The 18,139-nt window shown below is 49.4% G+C and overlaps 4 protein-coding genes across 5 annotated transcripts; 1 reads left to right on the top strand and 3 right to left on the bottom strand.

Annotated features, from left to right (window-relative positions):
• Nucleotides 1-72: 72 nt before the first annotated feature.
• Nucleotides 73-3,842, bottom strand: CSE1. 2 transcript variants are annotated; one of them, XM_046090716.1, is made up of 7 exons: nt 3,603-3,842; nt 2,964-3,514; nt 1,542-2,863; nt 1,403-1,485; nt 1,026-1,329; nt 790-969; nt 73-730 (listed from the first exon to the last, which is right to left on the bottom strand). In XM_046090716.1, exons 1-7 carry the CDS (start codon nt 3,670-3,672, stop codon nt 286-288), a joined length of 2,955 nt encoding a protein of 984 aa, XP_045946690.1. In that variant the 5' UTR covers nt 3,673-3,842; the 3' UTR covers nt 73-285. The 2 variants fall into 2 exon arrangements, with proteins under 2 accessions (XP_045946690.1, XP_045946691.1); XM_046090715.1 differs by having other exon boundaries at nt 73-1,329; nt 2,964-3,134; nt 3,204-3,514.
• Nucleotides 3,843-4,446: 604 nt separating this feature from the next.
• TSC2 (putative GTPase activating protein (Tsc2)) lies at nt 4,447-9,165 on the top strand (the record flags this gene model as incomplete). The annotated part of the gene is made up of 1 exon (XM_046090714.1): nt 4,447-9,165. The coding sequence occupies one exon, from the start codon at nt 4,447-4,449 to the stop codon at nt 9,163-9,165; it is 4,719 nt and encodes a 1,572-aa protein (XP_045946689.1).
• A 1,311-nt stretch (nt 9,166-10,476) lies between these two features.
• On the bottom strand, nt 10,477-13,765 carry GPI13 (mannose-ethanolamine phosphotransferase GPI13; the record flags this gene model as incomplete). Its single annotated transcript, XM_046090713.1, has 2 exons — nt 10,477-13,462; nt 13,539-13,765. The coding sequence occupies 2 exons, from the start codon at nt 13,763-13,765 to the stop codon at nt 10,477-10,479; spliced, it is 3,213 nt and encodes a 1,070-aa protein (XP_045946688.1).
• A 1,602-nt stretch (nt 13,766-15,367) lies between these two features.
• Nucleotides 15,368-15,913, bottom strand: LDX57_008989 (uncharacterized protein; the record flags this gene model as incomplete). The annotated part of the gene is made up of 1 exon (XM_046090712.1): nt 15,368-15,913. One exon carries the CDS (start codon nt 15,911-15,913, stop codon nt 15,368-15,370), a length of 546 nt encoding a protein of 181 aa, XP_045946687.1.
• Between the last annotated feature and the right edge of the window lie 2,226 nt (nt 15,914-18,139).

The following is an 18,139-nucleotide window of genomic DNA, read 5'->3' as shown; positions in this document are numbered from 1 at the left end:
GGCTCGAAGTGAATGACATACACATAGCATCCAGCCAGATGCTTGGAAAGAAGATTTACTGTAAAATAGATTATCTTGTACATAACACGGAACTGGACATCTCAATGTCATCTAAGCAAGGTTCATAAGGACATTTAATTTTTGTTTTGACGTGCGCCATCCTCTCTCCCACCATTTATCTCTGTTAGGCTCTCCTGCTGTACCGCCGGGTATCCAAGCCAGCGGACTATCATCTTCCTATCGAAAGATCAATGCGTTTCTTGCCACCGGATGCTTCACTTTCGCTCATGCGATGTAGCTGCCAAACAACGCCTTGAGCTGGTCTTCTAGACGTTCCTGGGCAAACTGAGTGATGCGTCCGTTGTTCTTCTTGTCCGCTGCTTTCAGATACTGGCCAACCCAAGCCTTGAGATCGGCTCCCGTCTCCGGCCAAGGGTCTCGAGTCTGAACTCGCACGGTGTTAAGCGCCGTGTACCCAACTCCAAATGCCATGTCTTCAACATCGTGCTCGGCAATGATGTCGTCCTTTCCAGCCGGAAGGGGAGGAAGCTCCAGAAGCTTCAACAAGGCTTCGACAGTGAAACCCCATCCCTTCTTGTACCGGTTCGCAAAGGCTTCCGAGTTAGCAACCGTCTTGGTAAAAGACAAAACAGCGGTCTTGCGATCCAAGGGGCGGGCAAGCTTCTGCGTCTCGGGGAGGATAACATTCAAGTAGATAGGCGTGAATAGGCTGGGTTATGTCAGTCAATCTCTAGCTTGTAGATAAAAAAGGGGATGGGTGCCACGTACGTCGGCTGGACTTTGTCGAAAACTTGGATGACAAAGTCGGCACTGTAGCCTTTCTCCTCTTGCGCGGAGATGAAGTGATAGAAGCGAACAAACCGAAGAAGCAGGCTTTCGGTCTTGTTGTTCTCGAGTTTCATAAGAATCACCTGCATGATCGAGACGAAGTATTGCTCCAGGGCAGTCCTATATCAACCCGTCAGCAAAGCCTAGGTGCTGTCGCAGGTATGAATTTCACTCACGGCGGGAAGTTTGCGACGACAGATTCCAAAAGATCGAAGCCGTAGCTTTCGTTGGCCCTAGACGAGAGGAGCTTTTGGAAAATACCCAGGATAGGCTCGATCTGCTGGTTCTCGATGATGTATTGCGAACCACGAGAAATGATGGACGACAACAACCGCACAAGAGCGGGCGTGTTGCCTTTCGAGTCCCACATGACGGGCATGAGAATGGGAGCGATCAGGTTCTGGTAATAATTGGGCAAGGTTCCTGATGGGTTGGCCTCCAGTAGAGCGGCGAAAAGCTGGAAGATGTAGGGCATGAACTCTGATGTGCGGAGAGAAAAACGTTAGTTTTCGATCACCTTTAACCTTGGGCTTTTATCACAGTGGCGGCCTACCTTGCACATCCCCTTGAAGAACATTGGCGAAGGGAGGATAAAGAGCTTGCTCAAGTTTGTCCGGGTTGGAAGGTGCAGCAAACCTAATGATGTTAGTGATTTTCTATCCTGCCCAAGAATAGAAGAGGGATTGACTTACCGAATGAAGGCACCCAGGGCTTCGAAGTGGTAGTAATAGAAACGGGGGTTGCTGGGGTTGCTGCTGATGATCTGCGTAATGTTGATCAAATGCTGCAACACGACGTCGGTGTGCGGTACAACACCCTCTTTGATGACTATCAACACTCGCATAGCACATCGCATCAGGAATTCATTTTCCTGGATCTTCTGAGGAGCGGGGTCCTTCTGGATCAATGAGAAGATGTGCTGCAGCAGGTCCTTAGCCAGGGGTGTAATAGTGCTGGGTGCGATGATCGGTTGGCCTTGGCTATCACCGAGGTAAAGCGCTCTTTCGACAGCAATTGCTGCGTAACTGTAGACAATGTAGTTGGAAGAGGCAAGTTGGTTGACCAAAAGCGGAAGCACCTCCTGCCACTGTTCCTTGGTGATGATGCTTCGGAACACGTAAAGGTATTTAATAGCATCGACGTTGAGGATAGGGTGCACACTGTCTCCTCCAACCAGATCTGCGGCAAGATGCTTCTGGAAGTAGTCGGTGATACTGATCAAGTTGTTTGTGGCAGTGATACCATGGCTAGCAGTGGCAACCCCCTTTGCTGCAATGGCAGAGAAAAGATAGGTGGCAGTGTCCTTGGCCTTCCAGTTCGACGCATTCTTCGTGCACTCAGCGAGGTAATGCTCAATATATTGCAGAACAACCCTGGTGACGCTCTCTTCGAACTTCTCAGCCAGTTTGCGCAGAAAGTCGGTGGCGGCTCGTCGTCTTGTGTCACTGTCTGATCCTTCGAGATCTCGGCGGATAAATTCAATCGGCTCATCCTCAAAGAGCTCCTCGTCCGATTCACGAAGGCTCACGTTAGGCAGAATGACCTTCTCGATGATTTGCTTGAGAGTGTTCTCATCTTGGAAGACCATTGCATGCTCAGGCATAGCCGCAACCGAAGTGAGGAACTGCAGAGCTCTACTGACCAAAATGTCATACTTGGTTTCTTGGCCAATGGTGGTCAGGAAGTTCCAAGAGCTCTGAACGAAATCGCCAATGTAAGGCTTGAAATCATCTTGATATCTCTGCACATACAGAGTCAGGACCTGGAAGATGGCGGCGCGCGCAAACTCCAACGGACCGGCTTCGGTATCATCATCAGTGACAAGCAATTGGTTGTCATAGGTGAGATACTTCAGCAAAAGACCAGCTATCCCAGCAATTTGATCTTCGAAAACGGGTGGCAGATCGTGGCAAGAAAGGTCATAGAGCAACTTGACCATCAAGTTTAGCTGCGCAAACCCTTGGGCGAGATTTTCTTTATTCGACTTGTTTTGCTCAATGAAGTTGTTCAGTTGCTATGAGAATTAGTATAATCCGTGATTTCAAATCTCCTTACATCTTCGAATGTGCAAAAAATAAAAGGTGAGGATAGGCAGAGCCACATGGGAAAATTACCTCGAACAAACTCAGGAAGGGGGCTCCGAATTTCTCAACAACATGGTTGATTTCTATGTAGAGGGCATCCGACCGGAACAAAGGCCTCCATCTTTTAAAAATGGAATGTGCGACTTGTAGGACGCCGATGTTGGCAGCAGGGTTGGCGGGTTGAAGTCTCGAAACAAGGTCCTTTGAAAAAAGTTGTTCGTCAGTAACGTCCAAGGCAACCAAGGTCCCAAAGGTGGCAAGGTAGCTCACATCCACAAGCGTGTCCCATCTCTCCCAGAAATCACTATCGGCAATCACACTAACGGCTTCTCCCAACTGAGTCTGGATACCCGTCGGGACCGAGATCATCAGGCTGATCAGCTCTCGTTTAATCGTCGTGACCTCATTTTCCTGGAGTTTGTAGTTTCCGTCCTCATCCGTCCAGTTCCACTTAATGAAGTTTTTGAAGCAAAGCGCACTAGCAAGGCGGGTATTGTAAGGATAGGCTGCAGAGGCGGTGATTTGTAGAAGCTGCAAAGAGTAGCCGGGCTTTTTTTCTTCCTGGCGAAGAGCAAGTTCGGCTTTGGAGTTCGCTGTTAGTTACGGCGTTCAAAGTATACATTGACTCCTCTTGACAAGTAGCATCAATAGTTAAAAGAAAGAACATACCTTGTTTGTTTTGTCTGGGGTCCAAACTTGCTTCGAGGAGCTGCGCAACAGCTCCAAGGTTGTCGGCCATATTGGAGCGGGGCGAGTACAAGAAACGTAGGGATTAACTATGAATGACGGTGTACGTAGGGAGGGTATAGTGGAGGAGATGGGGGTTTAAGAAATAAAAAGATGGATTGCTGTGGGCGGGATTTTTGCAAACAGCTAAATACCAGTGCCCCCGTAGGAAAAAGCCGTGAGAGCTTGTATTCCTGGTCAGGCAGTTTGTTTGGCGGTTGCTTTGCAACAATTCCCAGGCGGTGAAGCCATGTCCGCGGGGTGATTCTGCCCATCAGGTGATAGCACCGGATCAACTACAATCCGAGCCTCCGCCAGATCATCATCGTCAATGCTCTGAGGGGAAAAGTGTCTTGGCACACCTTCGCTGTATCTCCAACTATCATCCCATCGGCTCTCGGTCTGTCGGTCTCAGGAAATAACTGCTCCGGAGGTCTTTCTCAGCTTTGGATGTGACCATCTTGTCTCTTGCTCTTCTATGAAACCTCTTCCGTCTACCCCTCAAGCTATGGTTTTCCATTGAAACCCAAGTTGTCGCATCTGCCACCGGTCTTGTCTGAGGAAGACTCCCAATACACGTCCTAGCAGCCGTTAATGAACATGAGCTTCTGTGATCGACCAGTTAATGGTATGTGAGCCCTTGTTTTGGTATGTCAGTTGTGCGGCCTGTTTCACGGGGCCAGGCTCGCACCTATCTATGGAAGGGTCTTGCTAATTGGGTCTCTTACCGGGTAGCTATATAATTCTCCGGCCCAACACTACCCGCTATCTCCGTCCACTGGGACGCATGTCTTCTGACGATGCTTCATCAACCTCAAACTACAAACACACCACATCGAGTTTCGCGGACGTTTTCAAGTCTTTAGGCGTTTCGCGGCCAAAGTCGCTTTCCCCGGTCTCATTGAAAGACAGCAGTGATTCCTTGTCGCAGACTTCAGATGGACGCAGGAGCAATCTGATTTCATTTGGATTCGACTCAATGCATCGTGGCAGCGTCGTTTCGAGCTCCTCGGACACTACTGGTGCGCCGGATTTCGAAACGTCGCTCAGGATCATCACCCAGAAACATAACCTAGGCCAGGCCATTGACGAAGCCGAACAGGCCGCAAAATCACTCCAATGGCTATCTCCGGAACAATCACTTATGCTGTGGGAGGCCGGATCCTACCTTATTCACCATGCCAGCTCGGCAGATGCTCGACGGAGTGGCTCGGTGTTGATGGAAGCCGTCGCATCGCGCCAAGACCTATCACCAGCAGCAAGACGCACCATCTTCGAATCGATTTCTAGTTCTTCCGAACCTGACGTGATTCCCGCACGAATTCAGTCGCTAATATCACTGTCGGACCATGGCAGAAAGCTAGAGTTCACCAACTCATCCATTCTCCCTATCATTTCATCTTGTATAATCCCGTTATATGAGCTCATATCGAGCGTCCGGCTCAAGGCGCGAAAATCGAGAGTCGGCCGAGCCAATGGCCTGGGCTACGACGACACCGTACTAGACGACTTGCTGCAATTTGCAGTAGATCTGATCACTCTACAGCGAAGCCCTCCTAGTAGTGAAGAGGTCCAACGATTGCTGGAGCAGATCTTTATTGTTTGCAAGAAGACAACTGTTGCCGCCGACATTAAAAACTCACTGGCTGTTTTCGACTCCATTATCCTATATGCGGACGTACCAGATGGAAGTTTTATCCCTCTGCTGGAGGTATTGTGCAGTATCCATGCCTCCGTCAAATCTTTGTCGGGACCCACGTCAAGAGCCGTTCGAAATCTAGCAAAGTCGAAAAAACAGGCGGAGATGATGGACACTCTGTACTCGTTCTTGTTCGACTCTCCTGAAGGGGTCTTACGTGGATCGGTGCACGTTTTCACGGATCTTATTCGCGCCCACGGCCAAGACGGAATCCCACAGCTCGATTTTGATCGTCTAGTGGACTCTCTCCAGGCCATCCTGGAACAGCCCAGAGTAAACAAAAAGGATGATGGCAGATTGGAGGCGGACATTTTGGAGTTGTGTCTGAACGTGCTGGATGGGGACTTCGCTGACGTAGCCCTGGGGAGTAACTGGGTAGGGTTCGTCAACCTTATGAGTCTGTGTTCACTTAGAGTTGTCGACGAGGACGAATGTTACACCACAACGCCTAGCGCCCCAGTGCCTCATCCGAGGGGCAGCGTTATCGAGGACGCCAGGCCGAGCATCTTGGCTAGCATCATCCAAATTGCCTCCGCCCTCGAGTCTCTCTGGGAGCGTATCAACAGAAAGCAGAAATTAGAGATCACTCGCTTCCTGATGAATATCTGTCAGCAGATCGAGCCTCCCCAGGCTGAACTCGTTCTCAGTACAGTAAGGACTGAGAGGCTTTGCTTCCCTGGCAATCCAGATTGGGTACAGCATTGTCAAAGACTGATCCGCTGTTTCATCCGATCCCGTACTAAGCCATCCGATATACGCATACTAGCTCTGGAAACGGTAAAGGACGCTTTCTCGAACTACGAATCCTTGGTTCAATTTATGGAGCAGGGGCTCCTAGACCTCATGTTAGAGAGTTTCGCTTATGAGGACGATATCATGTTTCTGGAGACCTTGGTCTCATTTGCTGTGGACACCTCCATTCTTGTTCGGGATGATGCTACCTTCAAATTCCTGGTGGACACCATCAGTTCGCCGATGAATAAGGATCTGGGTAAAGATGGGCTGCTCCAAGGAACGGAACCTTCTGCATTACCACCTCAGCGCCCTTCACTAGGCAGTGTCTTGGAGCTATCATTAGCCAATGTCTGTTCTGTTGGCTTGGTGAGGATGTTTTTGCGATGTTTGAACCTTTCCGCGACCAAAGCAGTTGTGGTCTTTGACGCACTCCAGGAGATCTCCAAATCACCAGAGCGGCCGGTGGATTCGCGATTGACTGTTCTCAAAGTACTCTTCAGGCTTCGTTGTGACTCCTCGGGATCCATCTCAGTCATATCTACTTCAGAAAATGATTTCATCATGGGAATGTCCGGTCGCAATACAGATGTTGGCGCCAAATCGCATACTTTCGAGGATCAAAGCACAGAGCACAGTGCTGGTAATGACCAATTACGCCCGCCAGCTCAAGGAAGACTTTCAATCCATGATCCAGCTAGCCTCTCCTCTCGCTCTACTGCTCGAAATGCATCGGTCAGCATGCGTACGTCCAAGTTGACGCCGCCGGTTTGGACTTATGCCTCGTCCCAAGTCCTACCTGAAGAGCCTCCGGATGAGTCGAGTCCCTTTGTTTATGCGTATGCGACACCAGACACGTCAAGCCCCGTTGAGGCAGAGCCCACCCAAAAGATCGCGTTGAAAGCAAACATTTGGCTCGAGGCCGTCATACAGATGCTTCAGACTGAGAGTAATTGGGATATCTACAGCTATGTTCTCACTCACCTTGGGCCTCAACTTCGCAACCGAGACTTTTTCACGAATGCAATCCCGCCCATAAAACTTCTCCGCAGCATTTTGTGTGATCAGGTTAAGAATGACAAATTCCGGGAGCCGCCTCCCTCGACTGGCGTGAAGAAGACGGATGTGGCGGGGTATATCTTCGAATCCCTTTGCGCACTTATCAGTTACCATGAGTACTTCGCCAAAAGTGAAGAAGACGAACTTGTTCGCGCATTCATGCTGGGGATCATTGGGTCTTGGGGAGGCACATCTCGGGGCTGTATCCACGCACTCTCTGTCTGTTGTCATGAAATCCCCCTTTCTGTGACGAAATCTTTGAACGGAATACTTGATAAAATGTCCAAAGTGATCACCATGTCCAATCTTGCTGTTCACATCCTCGAGTTTCTAGCGCTACTTGCGCGTCTTCCCGATGTATACATCAATCTACGGGAAGAAGAGATTCGCACCGTGTTTGGCGTTTGTATTCGCTTTTTGCAAACTTCGAGGGAGCATCGGTTTAAATCCTCCGAGTCGCCCACTCGAACCACCACGCAAGTATCCGCAAGACTTGGAAGTGGAATGCGCGAAACCGCGGCTCTTCCGGCCGAGGTGCCCGATCCCTCCTTGCAAGACGGAATGTCAAGATATATCTATACCCTCACGCATCATGTCATGGTCTTCTGGTTCCTGTCATTGAAATTGCAGGACCGAGCCAAGCATGTCAATTGGATAACTAGTCGACTCATTTTCAAGGATGAACATGGCAAAGAGATGGTAGAAGAGCAGAGTCAAGTTTTCCTTGACCTGATGCAGCGGGTCGCGTTCACGGACTTGGGCGAAACCATTCCATACGCAACATTTCCCCCATCCCCAGCAGATGGGCCCGTTACCAAAAAGTCATGGGTGGTTGGAATGAGTATCATCACCGTGGAGACCGCGGGCGTGTCGGGCTTGACCCAAATCACCAAGAGACAGGCATCCGGTACAACCTATGCGATGTACCAGCAGCGGACTGCACCTGTCCTCCCTCATCAAGTCCCTCCGACAGCCGAAGCCCATATTCATTCTGATGATATGCGCACTGCCATTCTTCCCAGCCATGTGATGCTCCAAATGACCACTACAGCCTTCCCTACGCCCACCTCTATGCAGCCCATCCCACTTCTCGAGGACGACATTACCCGTCGTGCCCTCAGTACATTCGACCGGAATGACATTGTGGATGGACATAAAATCGGAGTTCTGTACATAGGCAATGGTCAGACAGCAGAAGCCGATGTTCTTTCGAATACAAGCGGTAGTCCGGACTACGAGCATTTCTTGTCGGGACTCGGGACAAAGGTTCCCCTCAAGGGAGCACAGTTCAATACCCAGGGATTGCACTCCGACATGGATGGCGAATTCACCTATGCCTGGCGGGATCGGGTGACTGAAATCGTTTATCATGTGGCGACCATGATGCCGACCAGTTTTGACAACGACCCCTCGTGCGTCAACAAGAAACGTCACATTGGAAATGACTTTGTCAACATTATCTTCAACCGGTCTAATCTTCCGTTCAATTTTGACACGATCCCATCACAGTTCAATTTTGTCAATATTGTCATCAGCCCTGTGTGTCGCATTGCCAACGATTCCAAGGATGCCAATCTGGGAACTGCTTATTTTGACAATCTCTTCTATTATGTGCAAGTCATAAGCAAGCCAGGTTTCCCTGAGATATCACCCGCGGCCGCGCCCAAGGTCATCTCAGGGAAGAACCTCGCGGCATTTGTCCGTTTCCTTGCCTTGAATGCTTCCGTCTTCTCACTTGTGTGGAATAGCCAGGAAGGCGAGCACGTCTCATCTTGGCGAAACCGGCTGCGTGAAATCAAGAGACTGCGTGAGCGCGCACTTGGATCCCAATCTCAGAACCCCGAAGGCGCAGAAGGCGCTTATCCCAGCCAACGTCGGAACACCAAGGCCAACATCTACTCTGAGGAACTACCTTCCCGCAACCCCTCTACAAGAGCGGATTTTGCTACCGACTGGAACGCGTCCGCAGATGCTAATATCCTTCAAAATCTAGACTTCTCTCGCTGGGGCCGTTGAAAGACATCCGAATTGATCTCTCAACTAGCTTACCTACAACCAAAAGTACTTGAACGTTTTCATCTTCGAAACGGACGTGGGACAAACAGGGGGAAAAAGTTCTTTTCTTTTTTTTTCAAATTCATGTTTCTGTGATACTGACATGTTCTCTTACGAATGAATGTATATCTTATCCTCTCCTGCACTTTATAGCCTGTGTCAATACCCCCGTTTACGTGTGCTCTTGTGCAAAAGTTTTTCTTCCTTTTTTTTCTCTGTCCTTCCACAATTTCGGCGAACACAAAACACTATTCTTTTTCCATCTTATCACTGACTCCTCTCCTTGCCTGTTCACAGAGGTCCCACGGTATCATCAAAATGGTGTGGTTGCTTTGTTATAATTATCATTGTAAACATGAAAAATAAAACTCCTGGACGCGGTTGTGAACAACGCTCTATTTTCAGACATGATTGATTGATGTGTGCATCGCTTCTCCTGATGTTTAGGCTTGATCTGTACTTTACCAGGATTACTTGAAGGGAACCAGGTGTTCTTCCATCGGTTTTTCTGTATCTTTATTTTTTTTTGTTCATCTCTATTGATTCATGAAATTCGAATGGATATTAAGTAGAACATTAAAGGAAACAGGGAAAGAAAGTCGGGGGTGGGGGAACAGATCAACCAGATAGCACAAACACATCCTTTTTCTTTTTCTCTTTCTTTTTAAAGAAACAAGAAGTGTCCTCACCCACTTAATCCATCAAACCAGTTCATGACCATGCCATGCCTTGCATGCAAGCATACCTTACCTATGCAAAACAACCCCAAAAAGGGTAAAAATGAAACAGGAGAATGGAAGAGGAAAGGAAAAGAAAAGAAAAGAATGTATATACAGACAATATATATGTATAGATGTAACTCGAAACAGAATGGAAGATTATACATACAAGACAGATAGATAAGAACGAAAAAAGAATTTTCTGTCTCGAGTCACTTTATACATGTAGAAGATCCAAGAAAAGAGGAAGAAAATTGAAATATGTATGCAAAGTTAAGTAAGGTAAGATAAAAGGTACGGTAAGGATGTTGTTGGAAGAGAGTGGGAAAATCAAGGAAAGATAGGCCTGATCTCATCTCATCTTCATATGGTCGGTCTATTTTCGTTGATTTGGATGGATGGATAGATTATGTAGCGGAAATCAATGATCAATTGATTGTTCTTCGTGGAAGTCGCTTTTTGTCTGCATGGTAGGATTGGGGAAACTCCTTTCTTTTTAGGTCGGAACAACCAACTTGAGGAATCCCTTGAATCCCCATCTATATCTCCAGGTTTACCACCCGAAGATTTCACCGACGCTCAGGGTGCTGAATCGGACGCCAGCCACGGAGAATAGGATAAGGACGATATCCACGACGCCGAGCAGAGCAGCACCCATCATGAAACGGGGGCAGAAAATACGGTAGAGCATGAGATGGCGACGGAGATGGCCGGCCCACATGGTGGTAGCCAGGTTAATAGTGGCGAAGTAAAGGAGATAGGTGCAGGCCGCTTGAATGACGTTGGATAGGATCTTGATGGCGGGGTTTGAGGATTTCGAGGGGGATCCGGACTGGTCTGTGAGTTGGAGAGGGCGCTTCCAAAGCACGGTGAGAGGGACGGCGACGGCGGTGAGAATCTGCGCGCCAAAGGTGTTCAGGACCACAAGAATGGGGGACCAGGGGTATTTGATGGTTGAAAGGGGGATGAAGGCCGTTTCCCATTGAATGCTGCTGAGGACGGCTTGGTGGCCGGTCTTGAAGTAGTAGAAGGACCCGAGAAGCGCGAGGACGATGGGTCCGATGGCGGAGTTGCCCATGACCAGTGCGTTCGTGTCGAGGATTTCGAGGAGAGAGAGGATCTGCCAGAGTAACAGGCCGATGGCACCTTGTCCCATGGGCTTCTGCATGAGGGCAATGCCCAAGCAGAAGTTAACAACGAGAAGAAAGAATCGCGTTCCGTAAACGTTGCCAAAGCCCAGGATCGTGACGGTGGTCCTAGGGGGTTCCTGGGCAGACGCAGGGGCGGCCTGCTTGTCAGCATCAGAGTTGCCTTTGCTGACGCTGATGCTGATGCACGGCTTCGAGTAGATGAATGCAGTCGTTCCGGCTGCGAATGCAATCGCCAGAACAAGTTGTGCTAGGAATACTCTAATCGACTTCAGGGTCTCCTTGCTCAATGAGAGCCACTCGCCGTCATCTGCGCCCTCGAACAACCAGAAAACTGAGGCGATAAATAGGCCCAACCGGAAACCAAACCCAATCCACAAAGACGCCGCACCTTCATAAGATTTCGATGCAACGTAAAAGGATCTGACAACTGTGGGGAGCACCAGTGTCACTATGAATGGGATAGCAAGTTGCCATGGCGCAGATGTGGAGGAGGTAGACGAAGCGTAATACGTGGAGCGACAGAAAGGCATCTGTTCTTCACGACAGAGGCGAGATAGCGAGGCTATTCTTCCCAGGGCAACAAAGAGGATGGAATGGTAAACGCCCAGGACTCTGTCGGTGGTTGATTTTTGCCGCATAGACGACACACCAGCAAGCACACCAAAAGTGGTGAGGAAAAACAGAAGAATCTCATCTTCCCAGATGGTGTATGAATTGGACGCAAACCCGACTGACTGGCTGACCGTGAAAATGACGGCGAGCCATCCCCACAGAGAGTTCGGCAGAGGAAGCACCAGACGCTCCGGTTTAATGAACATTGACCACGAAGCAGTGACAATGCTTCCTGCGGCAGCGAACAAGGCCGACGCCTCAGCTAGCGGCATTTCCATGACGCCCGAGACGGCCAGACATGCGCCAATAACAGCGCCAACTGCAGAGCCAACTCCAGCAGATGAGAGCAAAGAAGTGGTGAGCTCAGTCCGGTCCACCCTCAAGCCTCGCGCATAGAGCACAAGCAGAACTACTGCGGCAACAAGAATAACAACACCCTGGATCATACTTGGCACATCAAACTTGGCCCAAAGATCGCGGCAGATATCGAGTGTGCTTCGCTGGTACCGCCTGAAAGAGTCATAGACAGGACGCATTGTATCCGCATTCGACTTGCCAAATCTCGGCAGATTCTTCCACTCGGCTTCCGCAGCTTCCCAGAGTTTCAGCGAAAGAAATTCTTCACCATCATTGGCGCTGCGAGATTGCGCATACTCATGCTGATACCTTTTGATCTGGGCGGAAGCCAAGCGGTTGACGCTCACCAGATTCTTCCAGTCAGTTCCGCCAGGACCAGCGAAGGCCTCTTCAATCGGGGAACCCAAGTTGTTAAAGGGGATCGGTATACCAAGGAGAAGCGAGAGGGTTGGGACGAGATCGATCTGCGGGACAAAACGCTCTCGAGCATATCTAGGCGGCAAGGCAGTGTCCGGGCTCGTGCGACCAAATTTCTTTTGCTTCGAATACATCCATAGAGCCGCATCTACCTCGTCATTCGATTCACCTCCGTGATCTCCTTTCGAGTCCATTCCATGATCGCCCATCACTACCAAAACCGTGCTGTCGTCAATTTTAGCAATGAGATCCCGAATGACTTGATCCATCTGCCTGAGTTTGGCGGCCATCGCCGGATGGTTGGGGCCGTAACGGTGGCCGGCATGGTCGACGCCCAAGTAGTGACCAAAGACAACGTCCCACTTGGTAGAATTTGCCGGGTGCAAGAGAGGGAACAGATGCTCATTTACGCCATTGTCAACCGTGTGTAGATCCCACACATTGAACGAGTCAAACGGCTTGGTAAGGTTGGCGTCAAAATATCCAGGGAAAAGAGAGTGCCAGGTGTCATCGCCGAGCTGGACCAGGTTCTTTCCGGCGGCGCGAAGCTGCGCAACAATGTTGTCTTCATCAATTGCCGTCCCATCGAAATTTGAGCCGGCATCCACAAAAGTCGGTAGGGTCCCGGTTGTCAAGCCCTTGAGACGCTGCAGCGTTGTAGTCGGCGGATCGGCAATGAAGGGTAGCAGGAAAGCGTTCTCCGGAGAGTTGACGGCCGTTTCATGCAAAACAGGGATATTGTCGTGGAACAGATTTGCCTCTTCACTCTCGGGAGTCGGCGCGAATGGGACCGTAAAGTCGTAGCGCAAAGCATCGATGATGATGACAATAGCCTTGTCGAAAGATTTCGGGTGCCAGCATCCATCACCTCCCCTGCCCGCCTTTGCATTTGGTAGCGCATCGTCAAACGGAAGCAAGTCGCAAGACGACTTATTTTCGAGAACCATTCGTGTCAGGAGGAAACCTTTGGTGAAGAAATAGATCCCGGCAACGTGTAGGAGCCTACATTGTACCCGGCCCGTCAGCATGGCTTTCTGTCAAGCTAAAATGAGTTGCAGCATCTGCAGTGGTAGCTCACAGGATCCATCCTAGCACACCCAGCAGACCGAAGTGTTTGAGTTTAAACTCCGTTTCCAAAAGGCTGTTTCGCGCCTCCTGCAGATTGTTTCCCTTCCCCCCTGACAGCGCCTTCGGTACGGGTCCTTTTCGAGTGTCATTGCGCCCCGAGGCTTGTGGCGACGAGGTTCGAGGAGAGGCATTGGGGTTGGGACTTCCCTGCCCCGGGCTTGTTGCCGAAACCATCATGGAGGGGAGGATATATTCCTAAGTTGTCAAAGAGCTGTTCATCTAATGAGAGACTGGGAAATTGTTGGTTTCCGTGGTATACCAAAGAGCCCCTCGTAATGGAGGAGCAATTGTATTAAAAGAAAATAGAAAAGGAATAGGGGACAAGAGGTGGGCGAAATTAGTCGCTTCCTCCGGAAGAAGAAAAAAAAAAGAGATTAAGAAAAAAACACCTAGTCCAAAGACCTTGATGACCTGCGGATTCACTTGGATTCACAGGGCAGACATTGTCCCAGCGGGAAACCCAATTGCGCACATGAAGAGGAGGCGAGTTCCAGGATTAATCGCAAGTTGTCGAAGAAGAAGTGGGAGAGCTGTGGGCGCGAACAAAAAAGCATCGATGGGAAAGCCCCGTGACGTCGGGGATTCGGCGCTTTCGGCAGGCAATGGGCCTATTCCAGGCTGGTGATTGGCGGGCGCGGCACGGAACATCCAGAGCCCTGCGGGAGTGGGGCTCGTCTGAAAAGGGACAACTGTTTACCTCGCCTACTTGGGACTATACAATTTAGCACATAATGATAATTTAAGTGCCATCACAGTGTCGAGGTTCAAATTGGGGATGATTAGACACCCCAGATAGATACTCTCTGGTTAGTCTGTGATCCAGACCGCTTGACGGCAACAGGGTTGGGTGAACAAAGAACGGCTGCATTCAAGCGGGATGTAACGTTCAGTTGTGACTCCTGAAAGGTCTTGAATGTCAGTGTGATGTTTACGGTAGTCTACACTTCTCGCCCCACAAATGAGCCAGCAGATCCTTTACTGCATATAATCCAAGCTCTAAAGTAGGAAATAACGTCATAAACTTTCATTGATGATGTACGAATAAACGAGTTCATTGAGGCACTCTGGAAAGTAGCCGTGCAATGTCAAGTCAGACTAGTTACATACATTATCCAGCTGTAAGGTACTCTAAAGGCAAACCCGAGAATTGTAAGGGTGAAGGTGAGAAAGAATCAACGAAAATAGCAGACAAAGAAATAATACAACAAGAAAAGAAAAAAGGGGTTAGTAGAAGGAAGAAAGAAGAAACGGTCGATACAACAGATCGGGGACATAACGCTCTTTAACCCTAGGGACGTGACAGGGAAGAAAGAGCCAGGGTGACCAAGCACAAGAAACGAACGCTATAGAAAGGAAAGGGGCAAACAGGAACCAAAGGGGAAAAAGAGAATAGAAATAGAGAGACTTTAGAAGACCTCCCTAGATTAACCAGCAGCCCTTTGCTATACACAATTCAGCTGTAGGATGCCTTTAGTTCGATCTTCGGGTGGGTTGCAGGAAGAGAAATGACCATAAAATCCAGCGGTATCAGCAACCCCGGGCGTGAATAACCCAGGGTGACTCGACAGGACGGATAATTGCATATGTGCAAGTCGCGAAAAGAAGACAAAATCAAAAACTCAAATATAATACTGGGATTTGAAGTAAAGCTTCGCCAGAGTATCGTCATGTTTTTGTGGTCGTCGGAAAACAAGGTTGAGGAGCGATCGGATGATAGAGGGGTATCAATGGACGAAGGATCAGGCCGCCAACGGTTGTTGGATTGGGACAGATGGCATTTCAAGTCCATCTAGGCGCATCCCCCTTCTCTTTAAGACCCCCCATGCGCTCGATATCCAGAGACTGGAAGCGCTCAGCATCGCTGGACTGATACGGTGGAAGGTCCTCATGGCAAGGTTCCAAACCGACACCCCCAGCTTCGCTAATTCTGACAACCACAACACGTCCCGACTTGCGTTTTCCGGACTCATCTTCCTCCTCGGGGAAAGTAATTCGGATTTCGGGAACGGGACTCGGCGGGGGGCTCGATGAATTCTCAATGAGGCTGCGCTTCTCGTCGTAGACCAAGACGGACTCAGTCTTGGCATATGGCGGTGCGGAGATCGTCAGGCGGCGGTGTTGAGGTACACATTGTCCGTTGTGTACGGGAAGTTCGGATTGTTCCTTGTTGATGCGCTTGCGACGCAGAACAAGAAGGGCACCAACGAGAGCCAAGCCGAGTAGAACGAGAACCAAGAGCGCAATCAAAAGGTCGACCATAGCAGAAGACAGGCCTTCGTCGCTGTCGTCGCGAGCGACCAGTCGTTTAGAAAACAAATTCGACATGTTTGGCAGGCGAGTTCACTTTCTTTCAAAAGAGGGTTGTACTTGGAAGTGTATACGATAAGTGTCTATTGACAAGGGCGAAAATATGAAGTCAAGAATTGAAGTGGTTACTGCAGAGCGTTAAAGACCGATATACCCTTGAGCTGGAACGTAATCACTACTTACACCAAAGTTCCAGCGGGGGGAGTCTTCGAAGGCGTCAAAAATATCAAGGAGTAATAGTGCAATAGACCACGAATGGATAATTTGGTTGCTATTGGTATGTTCGAAGAATAGAGAACGTATCAGGTCGGACAAGAGACAGTCAGTCGGACGAAATGGGTCAGGAGAATCTCGAGTGAATCGACCAGGCTAGGACGGGAAAGAACGGACAGCAAGGTGAACAGCTGAAAGAGTGAAGCCGACACCTGCTTGAGATAGAAAGAACGTGGCGAGGAGAGAGGAGGGCGCAAGAATGAGAGAGGGGTTGGAATGGCCGTCCGGGGAATGAGGAAGGAAAGGAAGAAAAGAAGGAAAAGAGAGTGAGATGGAAGGAAGGGAGGGAATAGCGTGCAGGGCCCCAGGGCCAGAGGCAGAGAAAGAGGAGACGGCCAGCCCACGGGTCGACCAACCGGCACGACAGGAACGAGGCGCAAGGGCGCTTACTACTGAGGGCCTCAGGGCCAGAACCTCGAGCGAACCCCCCAGCAAGGGTGCATTTTCCAGTCGCTGGCCAACTAGCAGGCTGCATCGAGGGCGCTAAGCAGGCACTAGCTGCAGTGAGAATCCACCGCACGCCGCGTTGTTTGTTGATTTCCTCCTGCAGTGGACCTTGGCAGTTCGCCCGGTGCTGGCGCCACTGAAGTCTAAGTTGGCCCAGGACGGTTAGCCCGGCCTGGCAACGGCACACAGGCCTATCAGGGGGCGGCGGTGCCTGAGAAGGGCCGTTCGTCCGCCCCATCATCCCTCCGCCTATTCGCTGTCATCCCTGTCGCCAGCCTGTTAGCTTAATCCCCTTTTGTCCATCACCATGTCAATCGTGGCTCCACCCTTCGGCCTTTTTGGTTTTTGGGGCTTTTCTTTTTTTGGCACTTTCGGCCCCTGAATGTGCGAAAGTGGGAAGATTCTGAGATGTCATGGTCTCATGTTCTTCCTTAAAAGCCGTTGGAGCCTTGGAGGACTCGTTGAGGGCTCGGTAGTCGCTTCGTGAATGGATGTAGATTACAGGCTGTTGAATATCAAAGAACGCAATGTGTCCGTACATGAACGACAAAGAACGGCTCGATTGTCCCTGTTTGGTCCCTTTTCGGTAAAAACCTGCATCGATCTCCCTCCCACTTCGATGACCTCACGGTGGGGTTGCAGGCCTGATATCCGGCAAAGATCAGATTCAATAAACGACTCGCGGATTAAACTGGTGATATTCCATATCTATCGGTCTTCGAAGATTCCTGCTGGAGGATCTTGGTCGAGTTGGCTTGATCGTATATATCCGATTCCGAGACAGGACCGCTATGCATACTGCCGGAATATTTGCAATTGCATCCGCTGCTAATAAGACTACTAACTTTAGTTCATATATATCATAATCTTATCACCTGTAGCTAAGTGACAGTCTACAGGGAATATTTCAGAACGTTATTGAATTTGGGCTATTCGGGATTCAAATGTTCATGTGACTGAAAAATTAGACACCTTGTTCTTGGTTCTTGTCAGAGGGGCTGCAGCACTTTGCAGCCTGGTCTTCATGTGAAGATTACATTTCACACCAGAAAAACGGAACCGTCTCATCTTCAGTTGACTGCGTCGTGTTTCAGGATCTTCAGTCCCGGTCAGTTTGATAATTAGGAGCTTGTTTGGTGTTTCTTATGTAAGTCTGCTCCCTTGGCCGTTGCGGTTATATATATGAGTGCACTCTGTCAAGCAATAGATGAAGTAATGAAAAGTTAACTATTACATAGAATAAAGCAATCAGAATTACTACATACCATTTTTCAAAGCATTTGAAAATATTTTATATTTTAGATTGCTCTTTCATCTTTTGTCTTGCTGTCACATGGAAATTCTACCGCAAGCCAACGGGACCCTATCATGAAAACTTCAACACCTTTACTCTTGTGGGCGGGGGGGAGGGGGAATGAATCATATTCAATGGTCAAACTTTGTAGTCAAAATGATCAAGCTTTTTGAATTAGTCAAGCTTTTTTGTTCCTCGTTCATTATGACACTTACTTGAATTCGGCGCAC

This window comes from Aspergillus melleus, assembly GCF_016097325.1.
Source record: "Aspergillus melleus strain CBS 546.65 chromosome Unknown contig5, whole genome shotgun sequence".
In the NCBI taxonomy this organism is placed as follows: Eukaryota; Fungi; Ascomycota; class Eurotiomycetes; order Eurotiales; family Aspergillaceae; genus Aspergillus; species Aspergillus melleus.
The sequence above is the reverse complement of the archived record's forward strand: the minus strand, read 5'-3'. Positions and strand labels throughout refer to the sequence as shown.

Bases quoted from the DNA above. Each gene is read 5' to 3' on its own strand.
- CSE1 (XM_046090716.1), bottom strand. From the start codon at position 3,672: ATGGCCGACAACCTTGGAGCTGTTGCGCAGCTCCTCGAAGCAAGTTTG. The intron at 1,330-1,402 runs GTAGGCCGCCAC...TCCGCACATCAG, and splicing joins TCTTCAAGGGGATGTGCAAG to AGTTCATGCCCTACATCTTC. The intron at 731-789 runs GTACGTGGCACC...GACATAACCCAG, and splicing joins TTCGACAAAGTCCAGCCGAC to CCTATTCACGCCTATCTACT.